This window comes from Cuculus canorus, chromosome 31 (genome assembly GCF_017976375.1).
Source record: "Cuculus canorus isolate bCucCan1 chromosome 31, bCucCan1.pri, whole genome shotgun sequence".
NCBI lineage: Eukaryota > Metazoa > Chordata > Aves > Cuculiformes > Cuculidae > Cuculus > Cuculus canorus.
In genome coordinates, this window is record NC_071431.1 from 681,165 (window position 1) to 702,901 (window position 21,737).

Below are 21,737 nucleotides of genomic sequence, written 5' to 3' on the forward strand. Positions count from 1 at the left end.
CCCCTTCTTGTCCCCCTCCACTTCCGGTCTCCCCCCTCCCCACTTCCTGTCCCCCTCCCCTTCCCGCCCCCCCTCCCCCCCCCCCTCGCTCAACCCCTTCCGGTGTGTTCGGGGTTCTCAGCGCCGGTCTGAAACACCCCCAGTGCCGCGCCCCCCCCCCCTCGTTCCCCCCCCCCCAAAACAGCTGCCTCTCCCCCTTCCCCCCCCCTTTCTCCTTCCTCCTTTTCGTGGGGCTCCGGACAACCCCCCCCGATGGAAAATTAACGGCTCTGAATGGATAATCCCTCTCGGTTTGGTGTTTAAAAGTCGGACCCCCCCTCAGCCGTCCCCTCCATCTCCGCGAAGGCTTCAAGAGGGTTCGCTGCGCGCGTTCCAGGTGAGGGGGGGGGGAACGGGGGGGGCAAAGGGGGTGAGGGGGGGACAAGGGTGGAGGGGGGGGGGGCAAAGGATGAGGGGGGAAAGGATGGGGGGGTAAAGGATGAGGGGGAGAGGGGGGAGAGGGAAAAGGATGGGGGGGCAAAGGATGAGGGGGTAAAGGATGGGGGGCAAAGGATGAGGGGGAGAGGGGGGAGAGGGTAAAGGATGAGGGGGCAAAGGATGAGGGGGGACACAAGGGGGGGCAAAGGATGGGGAGGGGACACAAGGGGGGAGGAGGGGCAAAGGATGGGGGGGTAAAGGATGAGGGGGAGAGGGGGGAGAGGGAAAAGGATGAGGGGGTAAAGATGAGGGAGGAGAGATGGGGGGGGGGCTGGGATGGAGGGGGCGATAAGGGGGGGGGAGGCAAAGGATGGGGGGGTCTGGGATGGGGGGGGGACCCCGGGATGAAGGGGGGGTTGAGGGTGGAGGGGGGGACAAGGGATGAGGGGGGGGGGGCTGGGAATGGGGGGGAGAGGATGGAGGAGGGGGGGACACACGACCCCCTGGAATGATGGAGGGAGGGTCTGAGGATGGAGGGGGGGACCCCGAGATATTGGGGGGCAAAGGATGGGGGGGGAAGGATGGGATGGAGGGGGGGCAAAGGATGGGGGGGACAAGAGATGGGGGGGAGGATGGAGGGGGGGACCCCGAGATACTGGGGGGGCAAAGGATGGAGGGGGGAGGATGGGATGGAGGGGGGGCAAAGGATGAGGGGGGGACCCCAAAATGATGGGGGGGGATTGGGAGAGGGAGATGTGGGGGGACCCTGGGATGGAGGGGGGCGCAGGAAGTGGCGGGGGGGGTCTCCCAGTTCACCCCTTCCCCCTCCCAGTACATCCCAGTATGATCCCAGCATCCCCCACTGCTGAGGGGGGGCTCCCAGTTCACCCCTTTCCCCTCCCAGTCCATCCCAGTATGATCCCAACATCCCCCCAGTGCTGAGGGGGGGCTCCCAGTTCACCCCTTTCCCCTCCCAGTACATCCCAGTATGATCCCAACATCCCCCCAGTGCTGCGGGGGGGCTCCCAATTCACCCCTTTCCCCTCCCAGTCCATCCCAGTATGATCCCAACATCCCCCCAGTGCTGAGAGGGGGCTCCCAGTTCACCCCCCTCCCCTCCCAGTCCATCCCAGTATGATCCCAACATCCCCCCAGTGCTGCGGGGGGGCTCCCAGTTCACCCCTTTCCCCTCCCAGTCCATCCCAGTATGATCCCACCATCCCCCCAGTGCTAAGGGGGGGCTCCCAGTTCACCCCCCTCCCCTCCCAGTCCATCCCAGTACTTAAACTGGAAGCCTTTCCCTCTCAGGGACACTCTCCCAGTTCCCAACTGGTGGAGACTGGAGCAGAAGATGCAGGAGAGCTACGAGAGTGTCATCTCTTTGGGTGAGGTTCTTCCTTTCTTCGTCGTTTACAATTAATTCCATTAATTTAATTAACTTTAATTAAAGGTTGGATTTTGGTAGAAAAAAACCACCACCAAAACCGCCACTTTTGAGCTTCAATTAAGCGTTGGAGGGAGAAAGAATCCGGAATTTGCGATTCCGGTGGTGGTTTCGGTGGCTTTGGTGCTCCTCAAGGGTGGGAAGAGCCCTCATTAGGACTCGGTTGTGTCTCTGCAGCCGAGGAGATCGCCATCAGTTGGCCGAGGATCACCGCCTTCGCCGAATCCCACCGCAGGAGAGGTTTGGTGGCCGGTGAGTCGCCGGGCGAAGGGGTGGGTGGGGCTGCGGGGAGTCAAGAACGTGGTTTGGAAGCTCCAAACCCATGAGGTGGTTGGTGATGATCAAGAATGTGGTTTGGAAGCTCCAAACCCATGAGGTGGTTGGTGATGATCAAGAACGTGGTTTGGAAGCTCCAAACCCATGAGGTGGTTGGTGATGACCAAGAACGTGGTTTGGAAGCTCCAAACCCATGAGGTGGTTGGTGGTGGTGATGACCGAGAAGGTGGTTTGGAAGCCCATGGGGTGATGGTGATGATGAAGGACGTGGTTTGGAAGCTCATAAGGCAGTTGGTGATGATGAAGGACGTGGTTTGGAAGCTCCAAAACCATGGAGTGATTGGTGATGACCAAGAACGTGGTTTGGAAGCCTATAGGGTGGTTGGTGATGATGAAGAACACGGTTTGGAAGCTCCAAAACCATGAGGTGGATGGTGCTGGTGATGACCAAGAAGGTGGTTTGGAAGCTCCAAAACCATGAGGTGGTTGGTGATGACCAAGGACATGGTTTGGAAGCCCCAAACCCAAGGGGTTGTTGGTGCTGGTGATGACCGAGAAGGTGGTTTGGAAGCCCATGGGGTGATGGTGATGATGAAGAACGTGGTTTGGAAGCCCTAAAACCATGAGGTGGTTGGTGATGACCAAGAACGTGGTTTGGAAGCTCCGAAACCATGAGGTGGTTGGTGCTGGTGAAGACCAAGAAGGTGGTTTGGAAGCCCCAAACCCATGAGGTGATGGCTCTGGAGGTGGGGAAGGAGCCACCACCATTCCAAGAGGGCCGCGCGCGGCCGACCAATGGCTTTTGGTGATGGGACCAACTCCTCATCTCCTTTACCCCCCGTAGATGACGGTTCGTTGAGCGAAAACGAAGAGGAGGACCCACCGCCAGGAGAGCTGGAGAAGGTCGATGCCGAGGGACCACCGCCGGCAAAGCCCAAAGGGTCCAACGCCACCGCTTCGGAGGGACCGAAACCCTCTGAGAGCCCTCAAAAACCCGAAAACCAACCCAAAAAACCTTCGGGCAAACGCCAAAGCAAATCCACCCCCCGAGGCTTCAAGAAGTTCCCACCGCGACCTCTTCTTGGCCACAGCCGCTGCCACGACTGCGGCAAAGCGGTGCCTTTTGCTTCCACCTTCCCCAAACGTCGCCGCGGCCCCGAACGTCCCCATCAGTGCTCCGAGTGTGGGAAACGCTTCCGCTTGAGCTCCACTCTCCTCAACCACCACCGGGTCCACGGCGCCGCCGCCGCCGAGAAGCCCTTCAAGTGCCCCGATTGCGGTAAGACCTTCGGCGTCGCCTCGGCCTTCATCCAACACCAACGCGGCCACGGCGGCGCGGCGCCGTGCCAGTGCGGCGTCTGCGGGAAGAGCTTCTCGGCCACTTCGGCGTTGGTGAAACACCAAAAGTTACACCTGGAGGAGAAACCCTATAAATGTGGCGACTGCGGGAAGGGCTTCAACTGGAATTCCCACTTAGAGCGGCACCGGCGGATCCACACCGGCGAGAAGCCCTACGCCTGTCCCGAGTGCGGCAAGAGCTTCAGTTGGAGCTCCCACCTCGACCGGCACCGCCGCACCCACGCCGGCGCTGCCGCCGCCAATTGTCGCTGTAGCGATTGTGGCCGTCGTTCGCTTTCTGGTGGCGCCGAAGCTTCCAAAGCTCCCGAGAAACCCTTCGAGTGCGGCGAATGCGGTAAAGGCTTCGCCAAGAGCGCGGCGTTGGCCAAACACCGGCGTTCGCACGGCGCCGAGAAGCCCTACAAGTGCGGCGAATGCGGGAAGGGCTTCGGTTTGACGGCGGCTTTGGTGCAGCATCAACGGAGTCACAGCGCCGGCAAACCGTACCGCTGCGGGGACTGCGGCAAAAGCTTCGCTTGGAGCTCCCACCTTGACCGGCATCGCCGGATCCATCTGGGAGAGAAACCTTTCCGCTGCGGCGATTGCGGCAAAAGCTTCTCCCAAAGTTCACACTTGGAGAGGCACCAACGCGTCCACAGCGGCGCCGAACAACCGTGTCAGTGCACCGACTGCGGGAAGAGCTTTTTGGCCTCGGCCAAACGCCGGCGGGTGTTGGCGAGCGCCGGGGAACGGCCGTCCAAGTGCACCGATTGCGGGAAGAGCTTCTTCTGGAGTCCTCGGACGCGGCCGGCGCCGGAGAGGACCCAGAAGTGTAGCGAATGCGGGAAGAGCTTCACGTACCGCGCGGAGAACGTCAAACACCAGGGGACGCAGACCGGCGAGAAGCCCTACACCTGCCCCGAGTGCGGCAAAAGCTTCGGGCAGAACTCGGCGTTGGTGAAGCACCGGCGGATGCACACGGGGGAGAAACCCTACAAGTGTGGGGACTGCGGGAAGAGCTTCAGCGTCCGTTCCAACCTCATCAAACATCAACGGACGCACCTCGGCGAGAAGCCCTACAAGTGCGGGGATTGCGGCAAAGGCTTCATCCAGAAATCGGATCTCACCAAACACCGCCGGATGCACACCGGCGAGAAGCCGTACAAGTGTAACGTCTGCGGCAAATGCTTCAGCGTCTCCTCCAACCTCATCAAACACCAACGGATCCACCTCGGCGAGAAGCCCTACCAGTGCTCCGAGTGCGGCAAGAGCTTCATCCAACGCTCCGAGCTCACCATCCACCACCGCGTCCACACCGGCGAGAAGCCCTACAAGTGCGCCGAGTGCGGCAAATGCTTCAGCCGCAGCTCCCACCTCAACCGCCACCAACGCACCCACGGCGCCGACAAGGCCAAAGGCGGCGCCGTCAGCCCCCTGACGCCTTCCTTTGCCGGTGTTGCCGCCGCCGCCGCCGCTGCCGCCACGTTCTCGGCGCCGGGCGCCGTCCCCTCGCTGGCCACCTTCCCGGCCTCGCCCGCGCCGCTGCCCGCGCCGGCCCTCGACCTGCCCTGGGCCCTCTCCTTCCCCGCCCGCGCCTTCCCCCACCCCGGCTTCCCCGCCGCGCCCGCCCCGCCGGCCCAGGCCCCCTCGCTCATCAACTGAGCCGCCAATCTAATTAGCGATCTCTCTAATTAGGGGACGAGGCAGCTCCTCCGGCCTCGACTGCGGCCTCAGCCTCGTCCCGACCTCTCCATCCATCACCCAACGTGGGATGCCCTCCCAGATCCAAGTTGGGCATCGTTCCTCCCTGGGGCCATTCAGTCTTGGTGGGTAATTAGTGATTAAGCTAATTAGGGAGATGATCTCCCTAATTAGGGGATGAGGCAGCTCCTCCAACCTCGACTGCGGCCCCAGCTCCGGCCTCTTCCCGACCTCTCCATCCGTTCCCCCAACTTGGATTGACCTCAAAGCTTTTTCCCACCTGGAGTGGTTCGACCTTTATGGTTAATTAACGATCTCGTTAGCGCTGGAGCTTCCCAACCCCCAGCCCGGTGGTTCCCTGGGGACCATCTTCCCCCCTCGGATGAAGCTCCGCCTCCTCACGTGGTTCTTCTCTTCTCTCCTCGGACCATTTTGGGGGAAAAAAATAGCAGAAATGGGGGTTTTTCCGCATCTGCGACCGAGAGGAGAAACCGCGAAGGCTTTGGGCGTCTCCGTCCGCGTCTCCGTCGGTGTCTCCCAGACCTTCATCCCCCGTTCCTCAAACCCCGAGCGGAGCCGGGGGTCCTCCGTGGGTTTTTTTACTTCTTTATATTGGTTTTTTTGGCAAGAAAATCCTTTTTGGGGTGAATCCACGTGATTTTGGGGACCTCTCTTCCGGCACTTACGGAAATCATTGGAATTTTTGACGTTTTTGTTTCTTACGTAGATTTGGGGGGGAAAAAAAAAGCCCAAAACTGTGTTTGTGGTGGGTTTTGTTTTATCATTTTGGTGAATTTTGATGGTTTGAGTGAGTTTTGGCCTTTGGTTTTGCCGCGGAATGGTCGGAAAAGGTGGCGCCGAAGCTGTTTTTGCTGCTGAAAATCCCAATTTCTCGGTTTTTTCGGAGTTTTCCGCATTATCGGGAGCGAAGGCCGAAAAGAAATGGAGAGAATCAATGTCAAAATGAAGAAAATCAATGTCAAAATGAAGAGAATTGGCCTCAAAATGAAGAAAATTGGCCTCGAAGTGAAGAAATTTGACATCAAAAAGAAAATCGATATCAAAAAGAAGATATTTGACCTAAAAATGAAGAAAATGGATATCAAAAAGAAGATATTTGACCTCAAAATGACGAAAATTGGTATCAAAGTGAAGAGAATTGACCTCAAAAAGAAGCAAATTGACATCAAAAAGAAGGAATTTGACCTAAAGATGAAGAAAATTGACCTAAAATGAAGAAAATTGACCTCAAAAAGAAAATTGACCTCGAAATGAGGAAATTTGACCTCAAAATGAAGAAAATTGACCTCGAAAAGAAGAAAATTGACCTCGAAATGAAGAAATTTGACATAAAAAAGAAAATTGACCTCGAAATGAAGAAATTTGACCTCAAAATGAAGAAAATTGACATAAAAAAGAAAATTGACCTCGAAATGAAGAAATTTGACCTCAAAATGAAGAAAATTGACATAAAAAAGAAAATTGACCTCGAAATGAAGAAATTTGACCTCAAAATGAAGAAAATTGACATAAAAAAGAAAATTGACCTCGAAATGAAGAAATTTGACCTCAAAATGAAGAAAATTGACCTCAAAAAGAAGAAAATTGACCTCGAAATGAAGAAATTTGACTTAAAAATGGAGAAATTGGTATCAAAATGAAGGAAATTGACCTCAAAATGAAGAAAATTATATAAAAATGAAGAAAATTGATCCCAAAATGAAAAAAACCACTGAAATAAACAGAAATGGTCACAAAAAAACAATAAAAAGCAGTGAGTGAAACACAGAAGAGGAAGAATTAAAGGGGGGAATGACTTTTTTTGCCCCCAGAAAAGGGGATAAAAAGGGGAAATGGGACTTTTGGAAAAGTAGGAATTGGTGAAGTCTCTGGAATTGGGAAGATTTGAGGTGGAAAGGGAATAACTGAGATATTCCGGGAAGGATCGGTGCGTGAGGTAAAAAGGGGGCAAAAAAAAATGAGGAAAAATGGTAAAATATGGGGGAAAAAAATATAAAGAATGAAAAATGGAGGGAAAAAAGCAAAGGATGGAGGGAAGGAGGAGGAAAATGGGGCTGAAAAGAGAGGAGAGGGGGAAGAGTGATCTGTAGTGATGGGACAACCGTGAGGTCAATGAGGGAGGGACCAGGACACGGCTGGTGGCACAACCGGGATGTCATCAATGGCCCAACCGGGATGTCATCGATGGTCCAACTGGGATGTCACCAATGGTCCAACCAGGATGTCATTAATGGCCCAACTGGGATGTCATCCATGGTCCAACCGGGATGTCACCGATGGCCCAACCGGGATGTCACCGATGGCCCAACCGGGATGTCACCGATGGCCCAACCGGGATGTCATCAATGGTCCAACCGGGATGTCATCCATGGTCCAACCGGGATGTCACCAATGGTCCAACCGGGATGTCAGCAATGGCCCAACCGGGATGTCATCGATGGCCCAACCGGGATGTCATCAATGGCCCAACCGGGATGTCACCAATGGTCCAACCGGGATGTCAGCAATGGTCCAACCGGGATGTCATTAATGGCCCAACCAGGATGTCATCAATGGCCCAACCGGGATGTCAGCAATGGTCCAACCGGGATGTCACCGATGGTCCAACCGGGATGTCACCGATGGCCCAACCGGGATGTCACCGATGGCCCAACCGGGATGTCATCAATGGTCCAACCGGGATGTCATCAATGGTCCAACCGGGATGTCACCGATGGCCCAACCGGGATGTCACCGATGGTCCAACCGGGATGTCACCGATGGTCCAACCGGGATGTCATCAATGGTCCAACCGGGATGTCATTAATGGCCCAACCGGGATGTCACCAATGGTCCAACCGGGATGTCAATGGCCCAACCGGGATGTCAATGGCCCAACCGGGATGTCATCGATGGTCCAACCAGGATGTCTCCGATGGCCCAACCGGGATGTCATCGATGGTGGAACCAGGACACGGCTGATGGCCCAACCGTGATGTTCCCAATGGCCCAACCATGATGTCATCGATGGTAGAACGAGGACACATCTGGTGGCCCAATCGTGATGTCCCCCATGGTCCAACCAGGATGACGCTAAGGGCGCTGCAGAAGGACCTTGTGGACACCTCACCGGGTTCAGATGTCCACGTCCCCCCACGGAGGTGCCGTGAAGATGGTGGAGCTCCACCTTCACAGAAGAAACATCTTCAAAGGAGCCCCAAACCCTCCCGTTCTCACCCCAACGTCCCCACGCTGAGGAGGGCTTTGGCCGCCCTTCTCCACCTCCCCTCGGCCCCACACTAATTGGCCGTTAATGAGCCCATGGGTGGTGCTCACCCTTCCTTTGCGCTAATTGGGCGTTAATGAGCCCTCTAATTACACGTCCTCGTCCCCCATCCTGCAGACCTTGACCCATCTTGGGGTCCTTCAGCCAATTTGGGCCAAATTAACCCCCAACGGGAGAGCGCTTTGGTCCCCTGAGCTCCATCGATGGAGGTCACCGCGGTGGTGGTGACACACGAGGACCTCCCGGAAGAGGAGGGACGGCCGTGAGGTCAAGAAACCTCAAAGGTTCAACCAAGGCAATCATTTTAGGACACGGTGACCATTCCGTGGGGCGCAAAGTCCCACCTGGAGCCGAGTGGGATGGAGACCACCAGGAACACCTTCAAGGAGGAGTGGGGGTTTGTTTTGGGGGGGGATTTTGGTGGAATTTGTCTGTTTTCCGATGTTGTCCGTGTTTCCCAAAGCGACGCGGCTGTGTCGCGGTGCTCTTTGTCCCCCTCGGCGGATGCTTTCGGGGACCTCCTCACCTCATCGCGGCGGCTCTCGTCCTTCCGCCGTTTCCTTTTGGAGTCGTTTTCTTGCCATGAGTAGAGAATAAAGAGGAGTTGGGCTCCACCGACACGTGGGCAGTGGTGGTTCCTCTTCCAATCGCTTTGGAAGGCTTCAAAGCACCTCTTAAGATCACTTCTCCAAAGGTTCAAAGCCCTTTCGTTGGGTTTCCAGTTGCGTTGTCCCAGTTTGAATGATGGAATGGAGGTTGGAAGGGACCTTAAAGGTCATCCAGTCCCGTCCCACCCCCCGGACAGGGACACCTCCCACTGGATCAGGTGCTCCGAGGTCCGTCCAAGCCAACCGGGGACCCCTCCCGGGATGGGGCGGCCATGGCTGCTCTGGGCACCCTGGGCCTCCACCAAACCCCTGTCCTCCCCACCAAACCCTCGGCCCCACCAACCCACTGTCCTCTCCAACCCGTCGTCCTCTCCATCTCTTCAACCTCTCCCTTCACCCTCTCCATCTCTTCGTCCTCTCCAACCCTTCATCCTCTCCCTTCGCCCTCTCCAACCCATCGTCCTCTCCAACTCTTCGTCCTCTCCCTTCATCCTCTCCAACGCTTTGTCCTCTCCAACTTTGTCCTCTAACCCTTTGTCTTCTCCCTTCATCCTCTCCAACTCATCCTCTCCCTTTGTCCTCTCCAACCCTTCGTCCTCTCCAACCCTTCGTCCTCTCCATCTCTTTGCCCTCTCCATCTCTTCGCCCTCTCCAACCCTTTGTCCTCTCCCTTCGTCCTCTCCATCCCTTCGTCCTCTCCATCCCTTCGTCCTCTCCCTTCGCCCTCTCCAATCCTTTGTCCTCTCCATCTCTTCGTCTTCTCCCTTCATCCTCTCCAACTTTGTCCTCTCCAACTTTGTCCTCTAACCCTTTGTCCTCTCCATCTCTTCATCCTCTCCAACCCTTTGTCCTCTCCCTTCATCCTCTCCATCTCTTCGTCCTCTCCAACCCTTCGTCCTCTCCAACCCTTCGTCCTCTCCAACTCATCCTCTCCCTTCGTCCTCTCCAGCCCTTCATCCTCTCCCTTCGTCCTCTCCATCTCTTCATCCTCTCCCTTCGTCCTCTCCAACTCTTCATCCTCCAACCCTTCATCCTCTTCTCCATCTCTTCATCCTCTCCATCCCTTTGTCCTCTCCATCCCTTCGTCCTCTCCCTTCGTCCTCTCCATCCCTTCGTCCTCTCCAACCCTTCGTCCTCCCCTCCGATCACGCCCTACTTTGACCCATCTCCTCCCCACGTTCTCCTCCAACCAAATCCAGATGTCGAACTCACCCATTTCCGCCCCATTTCCCATTTCCCCTCCGTTTTTGCTCCAAACCCTCTCCATAAAACTCAAGTGGAAGAGCGGGATCCGCCCCTTCCACCCCCAAACCCACCGGATTCGACCCCAAAACGCAACTCGAGACCAAAGGAAACCCACATTCCTTAAAAAAAAAAACCGGAAGAAATGAAATCAAATCCACAAAATGGAAAATCCAAAGGGAATTTCCAGCCTTAAGAGCCAAGAAAAAGGAGGGGGTGATTATTAATTACTAATAAGAGCTATTTTTTATTTAGATTGATGATATTTGAGGTTTGGGGGTTTTTATATTTCAAGGATTTAATCTCCGGAGGGTTTTTTAACCCCTCGGGAAGGATAATCCCAACCGGGAGGCGGTGACGATTCCCAACGTGTTGAAGGATTCCAACCGTTGAGACCATCGAGAGCCATTTGAGGTGGAACTGAGCAACTCCAAACTCCACAAACAGGGAAAAAAAATCAACTTTACTCACCGGAAAACCCACCGGGAACGGTGCCGGGGCTGCCTCGAACCGTGCCGGTTCTCATCCCAGCCCCGACGTGGCCGCAATTCCCACCCCGGAAGCTCAAATGGGCGCCGAGGAACCTCCCGTCCTCCAGCGCCACCTCTTTTATTTTTGCTTGAAAAGCAGAAAACTTAACCCAAATCATGGAATTTTGGGAAGGGTTGGGGTGAAAGGAGGAGAAGAGCGAGTCGTGACCCCTCTTCGAGCTCCCCTCGGAGCATGTGAGGCCTGCTGGGAGCGAGCGGCTTCGTTAGCAGCTTCGCCCACCTCTCCGCTCGCCCGACGGCGCAGCGGTGACCTCAGGAACGTGGGACGCGGCTCCCACCGAACCCAGAAGGGTGAATTCTCGCCCGATGGCATCACCGCGGCCACCAAAGAGCTTCTCCATCATCTCCTTCCCACCACGGGAGACAACGGCGACGCTCCCGTGTTGACTTCTGGGGTTCCCTCAGGATTGGGAGAAGCCACAACGGAGTTTGGCCCTAAAGGCTGATGCTTCGGTGGTGTTTGAAGCGTCCCGGCCCACCTCGGCGGTGCTCCTGGTCCTCCAACTCATCGTTGTTGAGGCTCGTGGCATCGGACAAACCCACCAAGTGTTCAACGGAATCGAACTTCTGGAGGTCGGAAGCGATGGTTTGAAGGCTGAGAACGGAAAGAGTGTCGCTCGGGGGATTGTCGGTCCCTAAATGGGTCCCTCGTGTCACCCCCACCTCGTTGACGGCATCTTGAGGAGGGGCTTCGGCTCCAACCGGAGAAGCTCTGCGAAGGATGAGGCGTTGGAGACGTCTCGCGTGGATCTGTTCGCTGATTTGCTCCAAATTCCGGAGGGCGACGGAATAACGAGTCTTGGCTTGAGATACCGATCGCTCCAACGCCGTCACCTTCGCTTTGTGCTCCTGCAGGAGAAGGAATCCACCACCTCAAAGTCCTCAAACAAGGAGAAGATTCCAAATCCACCCCCAAAGCAGGAGAAGAAGAAGGAATCCACCACCTCGAGGTCCTCAAAGGAGGAGAAGATCCCAATCCCACCTCCTAATCCACCCCCAAAGCAGAAGAAGAAGGAATCCACCACCTCGAGGTCCTCAAACGAGGAGAAGATTCCAAATCCACCCCCAAAGCAGGAGAAGAAGAAGGAATCCACCACCTCGAGGTCCTCAAAGGAGGAGAAGATCCCAATCCCACCTCCTAATCCACCCCCAAAGCAGGAGAAGTAGAAGGAATCCACCACCTCGAGGTCCTCAAAGGAGGAGAAGATCCCAATCCCACCTCCTAATCCCCCCCCAAAGCAGAAGAAGAAGGAATCCACCACCTCGAGGTCCTCAAAGGAGGAGAAGATTCCAAATCCACTCCCAAAGCAGGAGAAGAAGAAGGAATCCACCACCTTGAGGTCCTCAAAGGAGGAGAAGATCCCAATCCCACCTCCTAATCCACCCCCAAAGCAGAAGAAGAAGGAATCCACCACCTCGAGGTCCTCAAAGGAGGAGAAGATCCCAATCCCACCTTTGAATCCGCCCCCAAAGCAGCAGAAGAAGGAATCCACCACCTTGAGGTCCTCAAAGGAGGAGAAGATCCCGACCCCACCTCCGAATCCACCCCCAAAGCAGCAGCAGAAGGAATCCACTGCCTCGAGGTCCTCAAATAAGAAGGAGATTCCAAATCCACCCACAAAGCAGGAGAAGTAGAAGGAATCCACCACCTCGAGGTCCTCAAAGGAGGAGAAGATCCCAATCCCACCTCCAAATCCACCCCCAAAGCAGGAAGATCCTCCTTAAAGTGGGATCTTCCCCGACCCCCTCGTGGTACCTCCAGGATGTGGTTGAACTGAGCTTTCAGCTCAAAATAAGGTTTGCTCTTCACGATGACGCGCTTGAGGGACTTCTGGAGGGCCTGGACCTTGGCTTCTGCCTGCTGACACAACTGGGTGACCCTCTGGTGCTCCCGTTCGCTCCGCAGTCGCTCTTCTTCCGCTTCGTTCACCTACAAAACATCCCCAAAATCCTGTTAGGAGAAGATCCACGTTGACCCCCATCGTTCCCACCCTCCGGGATGAACTTCGAGGTCTTCTCCAACCTCTTAATTCCATGACTCCCTCCACCCCAGCGTCGTACTTTCCAAGTCGCGTGGTTGAGCATCTCCTGCCAGGTGGGATCCAAGCGGTTCTTGTCGGCCATGACACCTTGCTCGGCCACAAAAACCATCTCGCGGGCGGCGTTGTGCATACTAACGGCTCGTTCGTAACGAAGAGCCGCTTTCTGCGTCTCCTGTTGGGCCTGAAGAGAGAAACGAGGAGGTTACGACGCTCGGAAAGAAGAAGAAAAAGCCCCTCTTGATGCCACCTGAGGGTTGGCGGTACCTCCTTGGCGAGACGTCGGGCTTCGTAGTAAGGGCGAGCTTTCTCGATGCAGTTGCCCAACTGCGAGCCTTCAGCGTTGAGTTTCCGCGCCGACTCGGAGAGGATGCGGCGATAGGCGGTGCGAGCTTCCTGCAGGCCGAGCACGCAACCGCTCGCCCTCAGCGGCAAACGGCTCCTCCCCACGGCCAAACGTCTCGGCCCCAACGTCCCAAACATCTCATCCTCAATGTCCAAATGTCTCGGCCCCAACGTCCCAACAAACATCTCATCCTCAACGTCCAAATGTCTGAGCCCCAACATCCAAACGAACATCTCAGCCCCAACGTCCAAACAAACATCTCATCCTCAATGTCCAAATGTCTGAGCCCCAACGTCCAAATGAACATCTCATCCTCAACGCCCAAACGAACATCTCATCCTCAATGTCCAAATGTCTGAGCCCCAACGTCCAAATGAACATCTCATCCTCAACGTCCAAACGAACATCTCATCCTCAATGTCCAAATGTCTCAGCCCCAACGTCCAAACGAACATCTCATCCTCAACGTCCAAACGAACATCTCATCCTCAATATCCAAACGAACATCTCATCCTCAATGTCCAAATGTCTCAGCCCCAATGCCCAAACGAACATCTCAGCCCCAACGTCCAAACGAACGTCTCGGCCCCAACGTCCCAACGAACATCTCATCCTCAATGTCCAAATGTCTCAGCCCCAACGTCCAAACAAACGTCTCATCCCCCACATCCAAACGAACATCTCGGCCCCAATGTCCAAACGAACATCTCGGCCCCAATGTCCAAACGAACATCTCGGCCCCAACACCCAAACGAACATCTCAGCCCCAACGTGCAAATGAACATCTCAGCCCCAACATCCAAACGAACATCTCAGCCCCAACGTCCAAACGAACATCTCAGCCCCAACGTCCAAATGAACATCTCAGCCCCAACGTCCAAACGAACATCTCGGCCCCAACGTCCAAACGAACATCTCGGCCCCAACGTCCAAATGAACATCTCGGCCCCAATGTCCACACGAACATCTCGGCCCCAACGTCCAAACGAACATCTCGGCCCCAATGTCCAAACGAACATCTCGGCCCCAATGTCCAAACGAACATCTCGGCCCCAACGTCCAAACGAACATCTCGGCCCCAATGTCCACACGAACATCTCGTCCCCAATGCCCATACAAATGTTTTGTCCTCAACGTCCAAACGATCATCTCATTCCCAACATCCAAATATCTCGTCCCCAACGTCCCAACAAACGTTTTGTCTCCACTGTCCCAATAAATGTCTCGTCCCCAACATCCAAACAAACATCTCGTCCTCAACGTTCAAACGTCTCATCCCCAACGTCCAAACGAACGTCTCGTCCCCCACATCCCAACGAGTTCCCAACCCCAGTGTGGACCAACACAGAGACCAGTGAGGGGTTCGGGGTCCAGTTAGGGCCCGAGGCACCAGTTAGGGACTGGGAAATGAGAACTGGGAGAGCCAGAGCCCAGTTAGGGACTGGGAAATGAGGACTGGGGGACCCAGAGCCCAGTTAGGGACTGGGAAATGAGGATTGGGGGACCCAGAGCCCAGTTAGGGACTGGGAAACGAGAACGGGAGGACCCAAAGCCCAGTTAGGGACTGGGAAATGAGGATTGGGGGAGCCAGAGCCCAGTTAGGGACTGGGAAATGAGGACTGGGGGACCCAGAGCCCAGTTAGGGACTGGGAAAAGAGGATTGGGGGAGCCAGAGCCCAGTTAGGGACTGGGAAATGAGCACTGGGGGACCCAGAGCCCAGTTAGGGACTGGGAAATGAGGACTGGGGGACCCAGAGCCCAGTTAGGGACTGGGAAATGAGGACCGGGGGACCCAGAGCCCAGTTAGGGACTGGGAAATGAGGACTGGGAGAGCCAGAGCCCAGTTAGGGACTGGGATACAGGGATGGGGGAACCAAGGGACTGGTTAAGGACTGGGAAACAAGAACTGGGGGACTAGTTAAGTACTGGAGGACCAAGGGACTGGTTAAGGACTGGGAAATAAGGAGCAGGAGACCAGTTAAGTACTGGGGAACTGGGTCGGGACTGGGGGAGCAGCTCACATCCAGCTGGAGCTCCACACGGTTGATCTCCTCGTTGGCCTCGTTGAGGTGCTCCAACTCCTCCTGGAACGGGAGGAGCCGCACGTGGGAGGAGAAAAGAAACTCAACTCCCAAATCCGCCCTCCCGAGCCCCAAATTTGCCCTCCCGAGCCCCAAATCCGCCCTCCCGAGCCCCAAACCCGCCCTCCCGAGCCCCAAATCCGCCCTCCCGAGCCCCAAATCCGCCCTCCCTGCCCCCTAATCCACCCTCCCCCCCTCAAAACTCCCAAATCCATCCCCAAATCTGCCCTCCTCACCCCCAAATTTGCCCTGACCCCCAAATCCGCCCTCCAAACCCCTAAATCTGCTCTCCAACTCCCAAATCCGCCCTCCAAACCCCTAAATCTGCTCTCCAACCCCTCAAATCTCACTCCCAAACCTCCAAATCTGCCATCCAAACCCCAACATCTGCCCTCCCACCCCCAAATCTGCCCCATCAAGCCCCAAATCTGCCCCTCCTGACCCCTAAATCTCCCCTCCCACCCCCAAATCTGCCCCCTAAGTACCCAAATCTGCCCTCCTGACCCCCCCAAAACCCAATGGAAACCGGAGAAGAAGACCCTTCCCACTCTGCTCACCTGTATCCTGGGGTCCAACTCTTCTTCCTCCTCCTCTTCCTCCTCTCCTACCGCTTTTGGGGGGGTCGGGGGCTCTTCGCCATCGCAACCCCCCCCCAAAACAGCCACCTCTTCCTCGTCGTCCCCCCCCCGGGCGATTCCCAGTTGTCCGGGAGGCGTCTGCCGTCCGTCCTCGCCGTCCGTCCCCCAAAGCAGTCTCTCGTCCGCGTCCCCCATGGTGGGATCCCCCCCAAACCGAGCGATGGCGGATCAGCGGGGGGGCAGCATCTCAACGGGGGGGCCATTCAGTGCCAGGCACCCCCCCCCCCCAAAAAAAAAGGGGCCTCAGTTCATTTTGGGGGGCACGGAATTCATTTTTTTGGGGGGGGGGAATCTAGTTCATTTTTGGGGGGTGACGAGGCGGGATTTGGAGCAGCCGAGGGAGGATTGGGGGGGGCTGGAAAAGAACAAGGAAAAGGTTACCCCCCCCTGCACCCCACAGGGCCTCCCCCATTCCCTAGACACCCCCCCAAACCCCCTCAATGTCCCCCCAAAACCTTCAGATCCTCCTCCCCCCCAACCCTGGACCCCCCAAAGGCTCTATGACCCCCCCCCCCCAAAGCTCCCCTTTTACCTCAAAGCTCCCAAGATACCCCCAAAGCTCTCCATGTCCCCCCCAAAGCACCCAAGACCCCCCCCAAATCTCCTTCCAACCCCCCCAGCCCCCGGGGGCACCCCCCCAAAGCTCTGTGTCCCCCCCTCAAAGCTCCCAAAGCACCCCCAAAGCTCCCAAGACACCCCCAAAGCTCTGTGTGTCCTCTCCAAAGCTCCCAAGACCCCCCCAAATCTCCTTCCAACCCTCCCAGCCCCCAGGACCCCCTCCAAAACCCCCAGGATACCCCCTAAAGCTCCTTCCCTTTCCCCTCAGGACCCCCCAAAGCCCCCAAGACCCCCCCAAAAACAAAGCTCCTCCCCACCAGCACCCCTTAAAACCCCCTTTCCCCCCCTCCAGCCCCCATGACACCCCCAAAGCCCCCCAAAACCCCCATAGCTCGTTCCCCCCCTCAGGGCCCCCCCAATCCCCCCCATAGCTCGTTCCCCCCCCTCAGGCCCCCCCAATCCCCCCCATAGCTCCTTCCCCCCACCCTCAGGGCCCCCCCAATCCCCCCCATAGCTCGTTCCCCCCCTCAAGGCCCCCCCCTCCTCCCTATAGCTCGTTCCCCCCCCTCAGGGTCCCCCCAATCCCCCCCATAGCTCGTTCTTCCCCCTCAGGGCCCCCCCAAAGCTCGTTCCCCCCCACCAATCCCCCCCATAGCTCGTTTCCCCCCCCCCCCTCAGGGCCCCCCAAAAGCTCGTTCCCCCCCCAATCCCCCCCATAGCTCGTTCCCCCCCTCAGCCCCCCCCAATCTCCCCCATAGCTCCTTCCCCCCTCCTCAGGGCCCCCCCAACCCCCCCCATAGCTCGTTCCCCCCCCCCCTCAGGACCCCCCAACCCCCCCCATAGCTCGTTCTCCCCCTCAGGGCCCCCCTAATCCCCCCCATAGCTCGTTCCCCCCCCCCCCTCAGGGCCCCCCCAACCCCCCCCATAGCTCGTTCCCCCCCCCCCCCCAGGGCCCCCCCAACCACCCCCATAGCTCGTTCTCCCCCTCAGGGCCCCCCCAATCCCCCCCATAGCTCGTTCCCCCCCCTCAGGGCCCCCCATAGCTCGTTCCCCCCCTCAGGGCGGAGCCGCACTCGCTGTTTACCTCCAGCTCCGCCACAACCGCCTCCACGTCCACCGCCCCCCCCCAACACCTTTCCCCGCCCCAGCGCCACCGGAACCGGAAGTGGCCCCTTCTCGCCTCACCTTCCTCCTGCCGTACACCAACATGGCGGCGCCCATCCCCCCCCAAGCCACCCCTTTCGCCTTCACCCGCGCCGTTTTCACGCCCTCCTCCGTTCCTCAGCGGCCTCAAACGGCTTAAAGAGCGATGAATAATGAATAAGGAGGCACTTAGCGCCGCTCGTTCTGGAGGAAGAGGGCGGGAAAGACCGGCAGGGGCGCCGCCATCTTGTTTTGTGCCGCGCCTCAAGATGGCGGCGGCCACCTTGAAACCGCCTTAAATAGCGGTTGGTTTTCGAGCCCCCCCCAAGGCCTGAGGAGCCTCTTTTCCCCCCCTCACGCCCCGTTGTCTTCTCCACCAGGTGGGAGGTGACCCCCCCAGGTGGGAGGTGACCCCCTGAACCCCCCCCCACCCCCAAGAGGTGGAGGCACCAAAGCGGCTTTGGGCTCGGTGACCCCCATGGTGTCACCTGAGGTGGTTTCTTTAGCAGAAAGGACCTCCTCAGTTCCACCAGAACCTCCTGTAGAAGCTGAACGGGGTGGTTCGGAGGTGCCACCGGCCCAGAGCTACCTCTGGGGGGACGGGTGGTGGCTTTTGGGGTGTCCCCTCCTTTAGGGGTGTCCCCCATGGAGGGGATGAGCGTGGAGGATGCGCCGCTTGTCCCGAAGGGCTCTGGTGGGGACAGCGAGGAGGAGGAGAAGAAGAAGAAGAGGGACAATGTGGTCCCGTTGGGTGAGAGCCCCCGGGGCTGCGGAGAAGCTGGGGGGGAGGGGGGTTTGGGGGGCAAAAAGGGCCGGAGAACCTTCTCCAACCTCATCTCGGTTCCTTCTCTAAGCTCGTCCCCATTCGTTCTCCTGCTGTGACCTCCATTCCTTCTCCAACCTCGTCACCGTTCCTTCTCCAATGTCATCTCCGTTCCTTCTCCAACTTCGTCACCATTTCTCCTCCAGCCTCATCTCCATTCCTTCTCCAACCTCATCACTGTTCCTTCTCCAGCCTCATCTCCGTTCCTTCTCCAACCTCATCACTGTTCCTTCTCCAACCTCATCCCCGTTCCTTCACCTACTGTGACCTCCAACCTCATCTCCATTCCTTCTCCAGCCTCGTCCCCGTTCCTTCTCCAATGTCATCTCTGTTCCTTCTCCTGCTATGACCCACAGTCTTCGCCAGCCTCATCACCATTCCTTCACCTACTGTGACCCCATTCCTTCTCCAACCTCATCTCCATTCCTTCACCCACCATGACCCCCAGCCTTCTCCAGCCTCGTCCCCATTCCTTCACCCCCTGTGACCTCAAACCTTCTCCAACCACATCTCCGTTGCTTCTCCCTCTGTGACCTCTCCCACCTGGAGAGCACCACTGGCGATGTTCTTTCTCTCCGGTAGATTTGGGGTCAATCAAGGAGGAGGACCAATGGCCCCAGACTGCTCCTGAGCCAACGGACGCCCTGGTGGAACCCCCAACCTCCAGCCCGCAGCCGTCCCCAAGGACCCCTCCTGAGGGACCTCCACTTGTGGTGACCAACAGGAACGCTGAGGCACCCACCGAGGAAGGTGGGAAGAGCTTCCGTTCCCACTTGGCTTTGGGCGACCACCAGCAGATCCCCGCAGGAGACCGACCCTTCAGCTGCCGCGACTGCGGACGCCGCTTCAACCGCCGCTCCCACCTGGTGGCCCACCAGCGCATCCACACGGGCGCCATGCCCTACCGGTGTCCTCACTGCGGGAAGACCTGTCGCGTCTACTCCACCTTCTTCCGACATCAGAAGACCCACACGGATGAGCGCCCTTACCGCTGCGAGGAATGCGGCGAGAGCTTCCGCCACAGGTCAACGTTGACCATCCATCATCGCGTCCACTCTGGAGAGAAGCCCTACAAATGTTCTGAGTGTCCCAAGAGCTTCAAGATGAAGTGGGAACTGGTGCGTCATGGAAGGACCCATAGCGACGAGAGGCCCTATGAGTGCTCCGAGTGCTTCAAGAGCTTCAAGAGCTCCTCGGAGTTGGTCCAGCATGGTCGGACCCACAGCAACGAGAGGCCCTACAAGTGTCCCGAGTGCTCCAAAAGCTTCAAGAGCAGCTCGGAGCTGGTGTGGCACGGTTGGACCCACACCAAGGAGAGACCCTACAAGTGCTCCGAGTGTCCCAAGAGCTTCAAGAGGAGCTCAGAGTTGGTCCAGCATGGACAGACCCACAGCGACGAGAGGCCCTACAAGTGTTCCGAGTGTCCCAAGAGCTTCAAGAGAAGCTCCCAGCTGGTGTGGCATGGCCGAAGCCACACCAACGAGAGGCCCTACAAGTGCTCCGAGTGTCCCAAGAGCTTCAAGAGCAGTTTGGGACTCGTGCGCCACGGACGGATCCACAGCCGGGACCGACCCCAAGGTGGCCGTTATCTCCCACCCGACTCCCAGAGGACCTACGCTGGGAAGTTCAACCATCCGACCTGCGGGAAGAGCTCTTCCAACCATCGCAGGTGCTCCAACGCTGGGGAGAAAGACTCTCGCTGCCCCGATTGTGGGAGAGGGTTCAAGCATCGCTCCAACCTCCTCGTCCACCAGAGGTCCCACCTGAAGCAGAAACCTTTTCTTTGTCTGGATTGTCCCAAGAGCTTCGCCTGCAGCACCCAACTCATCCGGCATCGGCAGATCCACGACGAGGAGAAACCTTAGGCTTTCCAGAGCTTTTGGTTCCGGTCTTGTCTCGCCTTGCAAAGAGGCACCAAGTGAAGATGGAGACCATCCCAACAGGGACCTTTTCAACCTTATTTAGGGCTTTTGACGATGTGGAGATGGACCTCAGGACACCTCTGAGTCAAAATAAAAGCGTTTGTGTGGTGGAGGTGAGTGAGTGTCTCTGTCGGGTTGAGAAAAGGAGGGACTCTGGGGGTGGAAGAGACCATCGGAGAGAGGAGAACTCAAAGAGGTCCTCTTTTTGGGGGGTTCAGGAGCATCTTCAGCTCCTGGAGGTGTGAGACCTCAACCCAGGAAGCAGCTGCAGAGGTGGTGGGGTGGAGACCCTGGAGCCGGGATCAGGCCCAGATCCCCCTGGAGATCCTCCGGCCGTGGATCCATGCTCAGATCCCTCTGGAGATCCTCCAGATGTGGATCCATGCTCAGATCCCCCTGGAGATCCTCCAGCCGTGGATCCATGCCCAGATCCCTCTGGACATCCTCCAGATGTGGATCCATGCTCAGATCCCTCTGGAGATCCTCCAGATGTGGATCCATGCTCAGATCCCCCTGGAGATCCTCCAGCCGTGGATCCCTGCTCAGATCCCTCTGGAGATCCTCCAGATGTGGATCCATGCTCAGATCCCTCTGGAGATCCTCCAGCCGTGGATCCATGCTCAGATCCCTCTGGAGATCCTCCAGATGTGGATCCATGCTCAGATTCCTCTGGAGATCCTCCAGATGTGGATCCATGCTCAGATCCCTCTGGAGATCCTCCAGATGTGGATCCATGCTCAGATCCCTCTGGAGATCCTCCGGCCGTGGATCCATGCCCGGATTGCTGTTGGAACGGGTCCAGAGGAGGCTCCAAGGGTGATCCAAGGGCTGAAGAACCTCCCGTACGAGGACAGGCTGAGAGAGTTGGGATTATTCAGCCTGGAGAAGAGAAGGCTCCGAGGAGACCTCAGAGAAGCTTCCAGTCCCTGAAGGAGCTCCAGGAAAGCTGAGGAGAGACTTCACAAAGACTTTGAGTGGTGGAACAAGGGACAACGGACGTAAACTGGAGAGGGGCAGATTCAGACTGGACATGAGGAGGAATTTCTTCATGGTGAGGGTGGGGAGATCCTGGAACAGGTTGTCCAGAGAAGCGGTGGCTGCCCCTTCCCTGGAGGGGTTCAAGGCCAGGTTGGATGGGCTTTGGGCACCTGATCCCGTGGGAGGTGTCGCTGCCCATCGTAGGGGGTGGGATTGGATGATCTTGAAGGTCCCTTCCAACCCAACCCATTCTATCATTCTAAGACTGTGCTTCTCCAAGCCAGGAGATCTCCAAGCCAGGAGATCTCCAAGCCAGGAGATCTCCAAGCCTCTCCAAGATTCCCAA

General features: G+C 57.2%; 2 protein-coding genes across 3 annotated transcripts; one reads left to right on the forward strand and one right to left on the reverse strand.

Annotated features, from left to right (window-relative positions):
- Window positions 1-213: 213 nt before the first annotated feature.
- On the forward strand, window positions 214-20,513 carry LOC104059726 (zinc finger protein 493). The gene is made up of 5 exons (XM_054052112.1): window positions 214-376; window positions 1,726-1,802; window positions 2,039-2,113; window positions 2,982-4,900; window positions 19,238-20,513. The coding sequence occupies exons 2-5, from the start codon at window positions 1,769-1,771 to the stop codon at window positions 20,354-20,356; spliced, it is 3,147 nt and encodes a 1,048-aa protein (XP_053908087.1). The 5' UTR covers window positions 214-376; window positions 1,726-1,768; the 3' UTR covers window positions 20,357-20,513.
- Window positions 10,540-16,246, reverse strand: SH3BP5L (SH3 binding domain protein 5 like). 2 transcript variants are annotated; one of them, XM_054052080.1, is made up of 6 exons: window positions 15,887-16,246; window positions 15,270-15,332; window positions 13,170-13,298; window positions 12,925-13,086; window positions 12,620-12,793; window positions 10,540-11,712 (listed from the first exon to the last, which is right to left on the reverse strand). In XM_054052080.1, exons 1-6 carry the CDS (start codon window positions 16,100-16,102, stop codon window positions 11,299-11,301), a joined length of 1,158 nt encoding a protein of 385 aa, XP_053908055.1. In that variant the 5' UTR covers window positions 16,103-16,246; the 3' UTR covers window positions 10,540-11,298. The 2 variants fall into 2 exon arrangements, with proteins under 2 accessions (XP_053908055.1, XP_053908058.1); XM_054052083.1 differs by lacking the exons at window positions 15,270-15,332; window positions 15,887-16,246 and adding an exon at window positions 13,406-13,521 and having other exon boundaries at window positions 13,170-13,360.
- Window positions 20,514-21,737: the final 1,224 nt, after the last annotated feature.

Coding starts and splice junctions, on each gene's coding strand:
- LOC104059726 (XM_054052112.1), top strand. CDS start 1,769: ATGCAGGAGAGCTACGAGAGTGTCATCTCTTTGG. Junction 2,114..2,981: donor CAGGAGAGGTTTGGTGGCCG/GTGAGTCGCCGG, acceptor TACCCCCCGTAG/ATGACGGTTCGTTGAGCGAA. Junction 4,901..19,237: donor ACAAGGCCAAAGGCGGCGCC/GTCAGCCCCCTG, acceptor GCACCCACCGAG/GAAGGTGGGAAGAGCTTCCG.
- SH3BP5L (XM_054052080.1), bottom strand. CDS start 16,102: ATGGGGGACGCGGACGAGAGACTGCTTTGGGGGACGGACGGCGAGGAC. Junction 15,333..15,886: donor AGTTGGACCCCAGGATACAG/GTGAGCAGAGTG, acceptor CTCCCGTTCCAG/GAGGAGTTGGAGCACCTCAA. Junction 12,794..12,924: donor TCAACCACGCGACTTGGAAA/GTACGACGCTGG, acceptor GATGTTTTGTAG/GTGAACGAAGCGGAAGAAGA.